The sequence below is a fragment of the Silene latifolia genome, chromosome 11, assembly GCF_048544455.1.
Source record: "Silene latifolia isolate original U9 population chromosome 11, ASM4854445v1, whole genome shotgun sequence".
Taxonomy (NCBI): domain Eukaryota; kingdom Viridiplantae; phylum Streptophyta; class Magnoliopsida; order Caryophyllales; family Caryophyllaceae; genus Silene; species Silene latifolia.
In genome coordinates this window covers 198868431-198880276 of record NC_133536.1, presented here as the reverse complement: position 1 = coordinate 198880276, position 11846 = coordinate 198868431, and the positions used below count along the sequence as shown (strand labels likewise).

The 11846-nt window shown below is 38.7% G+C and overlaps 2 protein-coding genes across 2 annotated transcripts; both read right to left on the bottom strand.

The window, feature by feature from the left end:
* Positions 1-5464: 5464 nt before the first annotated feature.
* On the bottom strand, positions 5465-7213 carry LOC141615301 (F-box/kelch-repeat protein KIB1-like). The gene is made up of 2 exons (XM_074433710.1): positions 7163-7213; positions 5465-6863 (listed from the first exon to the last, which is right to left on the bottom strand). The coding sequence occupies exon 2, from the start codon at positions 6858-6860 to the stop codon at positions 5595-5597; it is 1266 nt and encodes a 421-aa protein (XP_074289811.1). The 5' UTR covers positions 6861-6863; positions 7163-7213; the 3' UTR covers positions 5465-5594.
* Positions 7214-9719: 2506 nt separating this feature from the next.
* LOC141614641 (F-box protein At1g10110-like) lies at positions 9720-10349 on the bottom strand. The gene has a single exon (XM_074433388.1). The coding sequence runs from the start codon at positions 10347-10349 to the stop codon at positions 9720-9722; it is 630 nt and encodes a 209-aa protein (XP_074289489.1).
* Positions 10350-11846: the final 1497 nt, after the last annotated feature.

Sequence of the window (11846 nt, the reverse complement as noted above, 5' to 3'; positions counted from 1 at the left end):
AGATAAGACTATTGACTAAACTTAACAACTAAATACAAGACTAAGTCTATTAATCACGTGGGATTTGGAGTGGCTGACTTATTATCTCTAACATGCTCCCTCAAGATGGACGGTCGAAGAGTAAGACCAATCTTGGACGATAAGGATAAGAACCGAGCTTTTGACAATGGCTTAGTAAGAGTGTCTGCAATTTGATCATCGCCATTAATATGTTGAACCCGAATAAGCCCATGTTGAACTTGTTCCTTTAACAAAATGGAAAAACCGGGTTGTCGGAATAGTTTTTAGCACTTAAGTTGTCACAAAATATAACCAGGGGTGACGGGACAACAATGCCAAGTTCACTTAATAAAGATCGTAACCATAAAAGTTCCGCAGTGGTATTAGCAACAGCTCTAAATTCCGCTTCAGTAGAGGAGCGTGATATAGCCCTTTGCTTTTTGGATGACCACGATATAGGATTTTGACCAATAAACACAACAAAACCAGTGGTCGAAAGTAAATCATTAGGATCACCTCCCAAATCCGCGTCACAAAAGGCATGAAGATTGAATGGAGTATTCTTAAGTAAATGAATGCCATGGTGAATTGTACCTTTGAGAAACCGAAGCAGCCTTTTAAGTGCTGACCAGTGACTCGATGTCGGATGTGTCAAGAATTGTGCCAATTTATTAACTGGAAAAGCAATATCCGGACGCGTAAGTGAAAGGTATTGTAAGCTTCCAACAATAGCGCGGTACTTTGACTCATCTTGAATTGGTTTAGAATCCTCTCTACACAGGTGAGGAAACGAGAGCATAGGGGTAGTAGAAGGACTGCAATCGAGCATGTCATAACGGGTAAGAACATCGGTTATATACTTGGACTGATTAAGATGGAGACCTGCTGAAGTCGGAGTGACCTCCATCCCTAGAAAATAAGATAGACAGCCAAGATCTTTGAGAGAAAAACGCACTGATATAGCTGCAACAAACTTATTAATTTCAGTGGGATGAGAACCTGTGACAACTATATCATCAACATAAACAAGGGCATAAAGACGGATATTAGTTTTATCATAAATAAATAACGACGGATCAGACAGTGAGCTGCAAAACCCGTATGAAATAAAGTAATTTTTGAGCTCATTGAACCAAGCACGAGGTGCTTGTTTAAGCCCATAAATTGCTTTTCGTAATTTACAAATATGAGAAGGAAAATCGGGATTTATAAAACCTGATGGTTGTTCCATGTATACATCCTCGGTTAGCCTGCCTTGCAAGAAGGCATTGTTAACATCGATCTGTCGAAGCGACCAACCATGTAAAACAGCAAGAGAAAGTATAAGGCGGATGGTGGTTGGTTTAATGACGGGGCTGAAAGTTTCAGTATAGTCTAAACCCGGTCGTTGATGAAACCCTTTAGCAACCAATCGAGCTTTGTGTTGCTTAAGGCTCCCATCGGGATTATACTTGAGGCGAAAAACCCATTTGCAGCTAATTACATTCGGGGCAGCATCAGAGGGTACAAGGGACCAAGTTTCATTGCGAGAAAGGGCATCGAACTCAGCCTGCATAGCGGCGCGCCATAGCGGGTCAATTAGGGCCTGTTTTACAGTCGTTGGTGTTACAAATTGGGTGGGAACAGTGGTGAGGTTGGCATATTTGGGATTAGGTTTTCGAATGTTGTTGAGAAGACGGGTAACAGCTCGGGGAGGTGGCGGTGGAGGTGGTGGAGGGGGCGTGGCAGAGGCAGGGGAAGAAGCAGAGGTGGGTTCTGGTTCGGCGGGTGAAGTAGGAATGGATTCGGTGTTGGGCGAGGGAGTGGTTGGCGTGGCAGGTGTAGGGGAAGGCGAGGCAGTGGGCGTCGTGGGGGAGGGTGGAGGTGGGGGTGGGGTCGAGGTGATGGGAAGGACAAGGTTGCACCAGTCAGTAGAGGTGAGGGTAGGAGAAGATACTGTAAGTTTGACAATATCATTGTAGGGGAATTGGTTATCTACAAAACGAACATGACGGGAAGTATAAATACGATTAGTGAGCGGGTCAAGACATAGGTAGGCACTTTGAGTCGTGGAGTACCCAATAAAAACGCATTGAGTGGAGCGAGGTTGGAGTTTATGATCCGTGTAAGGTCGGAGCCAAGGGAAACATAAACAGCCAAATCCATGAAGTTTTGAAATATTGGGAATTTGGTTGAATAATTTAGTGAAGGGGCAGGAATTTTGAAGAGATGGGGTAGGGAGTCTATTTATTAAATAAACGGCAGTGGAAAAGGCGTGAGGCCAAAAGGAAGTAGGTAATTTAGCGTGAGTAAGAAGAGACATACCCGTTTCGACGATATGGCGGTGCCTACGTTCAGCAAATCCGTTGTGCTCCGGCGTATGAGGTGGACTCGTTAAATGGTTAATTCCCGTGAGATTTAGATGTGACGTTAATTTTCGAAATTCCCCACCATTGTCGGAATAGAATTGCTTAATAGGCTTATTAAAATAATTCTCAACAATGGAGCGAAATTTAAGGAACGCGATTTCAGTGTCGGATTTCCGTTTTAGGGGGTATATCCAAATATAATGGGTAAAATGGTCAACAAAAATGACATAATACTTAAATGAATCCATGGATAAAACGGGAGAACTCCAAACGTCGGAAAAAATAAGATCAAGTGGTGCCTTAGAAATTAAATAAGTTTGTCCAAAGGGTACTTTGTGACTCTTATTTAAATTACACGAAATACATTGCTCAGAATGGGAAATGCGAAAATTAAATTGCGAACTAATAACTTGAAGAGTTTTATTTGAGGGATGACCGAGTCTATGGTGCCATGATGCTTGACCTGGGGCTATGGCGAGTTGAGCTTGAGGCGGTGTCGGATGCCAAACGTAGGAACCGTCAATAAGGGGCCCTTGAAGAAGGACCGCTCCCGTCGGATTTGCCTTTATACAAAAAGAAGTGGGTGAGAAAATAGCATAGGCATTATTATCAGTACAAAATTGTGAAACGGATAACAATTTACGTGAAATTTGAGGAACAACAAGCACGTTAGTAAATTTAAGAGAAAAGGACGAAGAGGGTATAGTGAAAGAACCAGAGTGGGTTATGTTGAGAGCGGAGCCGTCGCCGATGACGAGATCATCAGCACCATCATAAGCTTGATGGAGAGACAAGGTGTTTAAATCATCAGTTATGTGGTGCGAGGCACCACTATCTACTGTCCAATAGGAGGGTGGATGAGTAGAGGGGTGATTGGCGGTGTGGGCTTGGGGTGGAGGGCCACGGCGCTGACGGATTGGGAAGACAATATTGGGGTATTTAGCTAGAAGGTCACGACAGTTAGAAGCAACATGACCAACCTCATCGCAAAAGTGACAGCGACCTTTGTAGGGTTTGGAGTAACCGGGTTGAGGGATTTCGGGGTAGGACTGTTTGGGCGGATAGGTTTGGCGGGGCTGAGAGTCACGGGTATTGTAGTGGTGACGATTATTGTTGGTGTTGGGGCGATAATTCGCAGCATGGGCAGATGGGGTGAAGGCTTGGGTAGACGATTTCGGATTGTTTTTGATGCGAAGCTCTTGTTGTATCAATTTCTCATGAAGAGATTCAAAAGAAATTGAAGTGTCGAGAGCACGAACAACATCAATAACGGAGCCATATTTGTCATAGTTTAAGCCGTTCAGAATGCGATTAGTAATGTCATCGACATCCATTGGATGTTCCAACTGAGCCAAATCATCGGTACATGCCTTAATGGCAGTCATGTACTCGGTGATAGTCATGTCGTCAGTGTGGGTGATGTGGTCGAGACGGTCCTTGATTTGGAGACGATGACCACGGGATGAGTTGGCAAAGGTGCGGGTAAGGGTGGTCCAGGCTGCCGTGGAGGTGGTGTCGTTAACAATAAGTGCAGCAATGGGAGGCGATAAGGTACCGGTTAGAGCGCCTAGGATAAGTTGGTCTTGCCTATACCAAGTGGAATAGGCCGGGTTGGCAACGGTAGTGGGTGCAGTGGCGGGTGGAACGGGATCAACAGTGGTGGTGCGGGGTGGTACAACAACGGTGCCATCAAGATAAGGGAAGAGTTCAAGCCCGTTCATAATAGCACGGACTTGAAATCTCCATTGGCGAAAGGTAACGGTATCCTTCAACTGAATGCAATTAGCGAAGGTTACAAGGGTAAGAGGGCGGTTGGGTTCGGCACTGTTGACGATTTGGAGTTGGTTGTTCGACATGGTTGATCGTGGTTCGAAAGAGCGAGATGCTAGCACAAGGATGAGGACACGGAGATTTTATGATCGTGAGGATCGTGGACTCGATGATACCATATGAAGTATAAAGAAGGAATTATATTGAATGTGTATATTCCAGTTTACAGGAGGTTGTTTATATACTATAGAATAGGTTTAACCTAAGCTAACTAAAGCTCCTAAATTAATGTTAACAGAAACTATAAACAAGGAAATATAAGATAAGACTATTGACTAAACTTAACAACTAAATACAAGACTAAGTCTATTAATCACGTGGGATTTGGAGTGGCTGACTTATTATCTCTAACAAATGATACTTGCTAATTATGTAAATTTTATCCTCTTCACCACTGTCAATTATTTACATATTGTGTTCGATTTCTACCATACGATATGAGACATAAGAAAAGTAAAGATTAATGCTATATAATTTGAAACTACGAAAAACAAATTGTATTTAGCTTTTTATTTTTGCGATTTAAATGTGTAACAAACATGCAGAATTGAAACTAGATGAATTTTTAAATTAAAAGTGAATATTAAAAAAACTAAGCTAAACTAGAATTAGTTGGTAGTCTGTGAAGTGCAGCACAGCAACACTGCATTCAAATATCTGATTTAAAGAAGATCCTGGCATGCATGGTAGCATCGTTTTCGTGTCTTAGATCTATTGTAAGACGGAGGATTTATTCCGCTTGCCTTGTCTTTGTACCGGTTAATACTGATCTGGTTGAAGGTTTCTAGCTACCTGCCTACCTGTGCCAGTAAAATTCTAAATGCTTCCTGGTATTTGCCATCATGCAGCAACATTTCGTGGAGGGTTCAATAAATGTGCTAGGAATTGCGTCTATATATGACCCCTTCTTTCACAATACTTTTATCGAGAAGTAATGCTTAATATTATATTAAACGCGATCGTCTGATTTATCAGTTTTTTGTAAGGTAACATAAGAGGGTAGGGTAACGTCGGCCTACTTCATTGCATAAAAGGCATTGTGTAATGTTGATAGAGCATTTTTTTACCATGGTTTATGGCTAGACTTGAGGACGTTAGAAATTACATAATGCCTGTTATGGTCTAGCCATAAACCATGGTGAAAAAAGAGGTTATAGACTACATTACCTGCTCGATTTTAAGCTCTAGTTTGCTTTATATTCAGAATCCAGAGGAGGAACAGCTTCTCCTTTAATTCATGTCAAGTAATTTGGTAGGTAGTAAAAAAATGCTTGCTAAAACTCAACCTCTTTCTAGTAATACAGCATACCAAGTACTCTCTATCCTTTGCAAAAACAAATGATTTTAAGTTTTATAACACTCAAATCAAACAATTTCATATGATCCTCATAAATTGTTTTTGAAAAATCAAATAATTCAAAGTTGAGGAATAAACAAAGTCGGTGCGCATATTAAGGAGAGTGTATCCTCACCGTCATAAAATCGGGATATTTGATCACGCTTGATGTCGTAAACACCCATATCATGTCCAACAAACTCTTTTGTCAGCTGCCTAAACTCTTCCACCTCCTCCTCAGCTTCCTCCTCCTCCTCCTCCTCATCATCATCATCATCATCATCATCATCATTATCACCGTCATTAGTATAATCATCAGTATAATATATACAACTTCGTTGCAAACATTTATTAACCGATGTTATAGAAACAGACATAGCAGAGTTCGAACCCAATAACAATGCCACATCACCCAAATCTTTAAATTCGTCCCAAGTATTAGCTTTAAGATTTAGTTTGTATAACTCAAAACTAATCGTTTGATAAACACCAATCTCATCGTCTGCCACCTTCTCCTTGGGTCGGAAGTTTCGTAACACCATGACAATTTCATTACCTAATCGTAACAAATACATATACTGGAACCCGTCATCATGGTAACTATCACACTCAATTGGTAGATAGTCAAACTTTTTCCCAAGCTCAAGACCGTAAAACTCCTTAACTTTCCAACACACAATTCCGTCATCAGTACACAAACCAACTACATGATCGTCGATGCCAACTATCTCAACCATCGTAAACTCTGTTTCATCATCGGTGAATATTGATGTCCATGATTGATCTCCAGGCCTAGCTAAGGCTACCCTCTTTTTAGAATAAAATGCCACAATATCAAGCTCGTGACGAACACCTTGAGACACTTTGAGCACAACTAGGTTGGTTAGAAAAACATTCAAACACCGATCAATGTAGTCGTCTTTTGTTTTATCGATGTTTTCATCATATAACTTTAGGCCTGGGATGGTTTTCAAAGATGGGAATTGAATTCGAGCCTTCGAGATTGGATTGAACAATTGAATATCTAGGTTGCGGTCAACCATTGCTACCCAACCGTAAGCTGAACCCCAACACCTTGCTCCAAATGTCTCTGGGAGACTCATCTCGTAACATTTTTTATTCTCGAGATTAAAGACCTTTCTAAGACAATTCGGGTTTTCTGTATTGTTTTCGGCTAGTAAAAGCCATGGCGTTGGTACAGCTCTCCACTCGTTCTTTATTGAAGACGCAACACAATTCCATGATCTACATACCACGGAAAAATAAATAAAATCTTCACAAGCTTCTAATTTCAATGCTATTACCCCAAGAACATCGACAGTCATCGCAGACCAATCTGCAGCCATGTGCTAACAAAAGAAACAGTTTTAATATTCATCGAAAATATAATAGTCGATAGCATATAGTTTTAATATTGTTAAAATGTATCGCTTAAGCAAAAAAAACAGATTTCAAAATCATCTGACTCAACATATTGTTTATATACTGTAACAGCAGCAACAACAACAACAACAACAACAACAACAACAACAACAACAACAACATGTACGCTATATTACGGTACGGATTCGTGAGATAATTTGCGTAATAACAGGGGGGGAGGGGTATAGATTGATTATTAAGAAGAACTAAGAATCTAGGAACAAACCTCATTAAATTTTAACTTTATAGGGTTTTTGCTTGCTGCGTCTACTTTGTGTTTAGAAACTTAGATGGGATAAATCATAAATGTATTCACAAATACGGGTTTATAAGGCGGTTTTATCACATTTATCGTAAAACCAAATCTTTTAGTAACCACTTTTACTCTGCACTAGTGTCCTACTTGTTGTAACTTTTTACATAGTTGGATTAACCTTCCTAAGAAGACTCAAGTGAAAAACTAAGCCCCTCTTCTTTTATTTAGGCTTAAATTTAAGTTCCGGTTAAATTAAGTTTAGGTTAGGCTCTATATAAGTTCATATTAGTTCAAGTTAGATTGTATGGTTTGGTTCAATTCAGTTTAATTAGTTTTAGTTAAATTAAAATTATAAAGTTAAATTAAAAAGAATGTAAATTTTATTAGAATCGTAGAGAGGGGAAAGCATAAATGAGTCGCTCGTATTATTGATAATTCGTGTCTCGAATGATTACATTGTCTCGACATTTATAGTACTCCCGAGATCTAAATCGTATCAACTATTATAGGCAACATATAATAACTTTATTCATAATATTATATTTTTCCGATTACGGTATCTATATATATATATCTATCTATTTTTATATTAATAAAGGAAGCTTTTTTTGAGCGATTACAGAGAGTCCAAATTTCTTAAAACGCTATTTTAGTTTTATTAATAAACTCACCTACAGATAATTTATATTAAGCTAATTATAAATTTGACTAAATTTTTGAGTATAGGAATTGCAACAGTAATCCAACTCTTAGCTTCAACGTGATCAAATTGCCTTTGGTGATAGTATTTTAGGTGAAATTGTTCACCTTAATTCTCTATATAAAAGAAAACTTATTCTCTTTTTGGTGCCATACATATCTATTCTATTCTATTTTTTAGTTTATTAGTTTTGTTACTTTTCTTGTTGTGTATGATACTGCTTCGGCTTGCTTCCTTTAAATTTTCGTAGTAAAGATTGTTTAATCTCTTTGTTTCTAATGTACTAATTTAATATGATCACTAACTTTAATTAATTTCTTGCAGATATTGTAAACAAAGTATGCCGAAATCAAATATGCCGAAATTGTGATAAAGTATGCCGAAATCAAATACAGAGCTACAATCTTTATGGTCTAAGCGTAATGTACTTTGAACTTCATACGGTATTAGTATTTTTAGTTTATGGTAAAAGTTTAGAAGTATTTTATTACGGATTGAGATTCTTACCGTATTCAAGTTTGTATGCATCGAGATTTTTGAATATATTTATGTATGTGTCTCTTATCGTATGATTAACAAAAAAAATGATATTGGTGGTTTGGTGATGCAAATTATAAACATTGAATGGAAGAACAGAGTGTAGCTTCCTTTTTAATGGACAAGGAAATATCTCACAGATTAACGTTTCAGAAGAGAGATTTTATTGTTACACTCATAATTTCTCAAGTTGTTTATAAGATCTTATTCAAAAATCATTGACTAGCGTATCACTGATAAAACGTACGACTTCTCAAATACTCTCTTTGTCTCGATCATTTGTTTATCTTTGATTAAAATACTTTTACAAAGATAAGCGGTTAGTTAGAGTCCCATTACGACTAAAATTGTTACAATGTAATAATTGTGCTTGCTCGTGATCTCAACTTCTACCAAAAGAAAAATACTATAAAATAAAAATTAAGTAGTCGGAAAAAGAAATAGTTAATTATGTAACATCATATAAAATCACTGATCAATGCAAATAATAATTACATAACATATAAAATCATTGATCAATGCATAAAAGAAAGAGTAGCATGATTTGTATAGCCAAAGTCATACAAAAAATAATGTAAATAAACACATTAAACTATGACTAAATGAAATTAAATGAAAGTTTTAAAATAAAGAATGGCCTGATTTGGGAAGTGGGGTTCACGATTATTCATATGACAATAACGCAGAGTATAGAGTAAATAGTTTAATACGGAGTATGACAAGAGTACAAAAGACTAGAATTAAATCGGTATTCTAATAACAATGCCCAAATTTAACATATGAATAAGGTATGGGCGATTGTAATGTGTGAAAGTGGTAATTGAGCCCCTACATAGCCTAATGACTAGACCTGGGAAAACCGGTCAACGGGTCGGGTTCAGGTCGAGCCGGGTCAGTTCAGGTTTCTCATTGATTTTGGGTTAGCTCGGGTCGGAACGGGTCATTTCGGGTTTCGGGTCTGTTTCGGGTTTGTTGGTCGGGTCAGTTTCGGGTTAAACGGGTCGAGTTGTTTCAGGTCGGGTCAATGAATAATAGAGAAATGGCCATTTAAAGTCTTTTCGGTTCAATTAGAGTTATATTTTGTCAAGTCATTTTCGGGTTTGGTGGTTTCGGATCGGGTTATTTTCGGGCCGGGTCAATTCGGGTCAAGTTCGGATCGAGTCGGGTCAATTCGGGATTTCGGATCACATTCGGGTGATGTAGTTTGGGTCTCGGGTCAGCTTGTTCGGGTCGGGTCAATTGGGTCGGGTTGCTTTTGCCAGGTCTACTAATGACTAGATTAAGACATTACTAAGGTCTGTATATTATAAGTGTATTAAAACAAAAGACGACTACATTGATTGATGTCCATGATTGATCTCCAGGCCTAGCTAAGGCTACCCTCTTTTTAGAATAAAATGCCACAATATCAAGCTCGTGACGAACACCTTGAGACACTTTGAGCACAACTAGGTTGGTTAGAAAAACATTCAAACACCGATCAATGTAGTCGTCTTTTGTTTTATCGATGTTTTCATCATATAACTTTAGGCCTGGGATGGTTTCCAAAGACGGGAATTGAATTCGAGCCTTGGAGATTGGATTGAACAATTGAATATCTAGGTTGCGGTCAACCATTGCTACCCAACCGTAAGCTGAACCCCAACACCTTGCTCCAAATGTCTCTGGGAGACTCATCTCGTAACATTTTTTATTCTCGAGATTAAAGACCTTTCTAAGACAGTTCGGGTTTTCTGTATTGTTTTCGGCTAGTAATAGCCATGGCGTTGGTACAGCTCTCCACTCGTTCTTTATTAAAGTTGCAACACTATTCCATGATCTACATACCACGGAAAAATAAATAAAATCTTCAATAGCTTCTAATTTCAATGCTATGACCCCAAGAACATCGACAGTCATCGCAGACCAATCTGCAGCCATGTGCTAACAAAAGAAACAGTTTTAATATTCATCGAAAATATAATAGTCGATAGCATATAGTTTTAATATTACATAAAATGTATCGCTTAAGCAAAAAAAAAAAACAGATTTCAAAATCATCTGACTCAACACATATTGTTTATATACTGTAACAGCAGCAGCAACAACAACAAGAACAACGAGTATTACACGACTGTTGTACGCTATATAACAGTACGGTCTCGTGAGATCATTTGCGTAATAACAACGGGGGGGGGGGGAGGGGTATAGATTGATTATTAAGAAGAACTAAGAATCTAGGAACAAACCTCATCAAATTTTAACTTTATAGGGTTTTTGCTTGCTGCGTCTACTTTGTGCTTAGAAACTTAGATGGGATAAATCTTAAATGTATTCACAAATACTGGTTTTATTTTTTATAAGGCGGTTTTATCAAATTTATCTGTAAAATCAAATCTTTTAGTAACCACTTTTACTCTGCACTAGTGTCCTACTTGTTGTAACTTTTTACATAGTTGGATTTATTAACAATATTCCTTCCAAAATTAACAAATCATAAGATCAACAAGATAATCAATTAGCCCTTCAATCAAGCAAAGTATAATTGCACCCTTCAAAAAAAAAAGCAAAGTATAATTGCATTTCCATTGTAAACATAGCAAGTTTATATTATGTATATTCTCATAGCACTAGTATATATACCTTGTAATTATCATTCAATAAAATCATCTTTCACAATATCAAAACCCTTCTCTTATATGGTATCCAAGAGCTCTCATCGATCCTCCAAAAATTTGCTTCACCCACGCCGCCACACCTTCAAACGAACCACCATTCCCACAGTCACACCAACGACCATCATGACCAACCAAGAAACCACCATTCCCCACCCCCACGACACCAACACACCCCTCACCTCCCTAAATTTGAACCATTGTGTCAAACTAACTCCTCTAAACTATACTTCCTGGCATTTTCAATTGACCCACATACTATTTGGATACAGCCTGCTCGGCTTCCTCGACGGCAGCAACCCGTGTCCCTCCCCAACCATTGTCGGTTCTGACAAAACCGAGAAGCCAAATCCGGCCTACTACACTTGGCTGAAACAAGATGGTCTCATCTTGGGTGCACTTATGGGCACCTTATCTGCGGCTGTTCAAGCCTTAATCATCTGTGCGACGACCTCGAAAGAGGCGTGGGACGTCCTTGCTCGTACCTACACAAACCCTTCACGAGCACATATCTTACAAATTAAAGATCGGCTTGACTCAATCGTCAAAACCACCGATCACACCATCACAGGTTACATGAATTCCATCAAAGCTTGTATCGATCAACTCGCTTTAATGGTAAAGTTATAGACCCTGAAGACATTATATCCAAGGTCCTCAAAGGCCTTGACTATAATCTCTACAAACCAGTCACACCCTACCAACTACTGTTAAACAAGCCTTAGTTTCGCCCCAATGGCGTAATGCCATGCTAGATGAATTT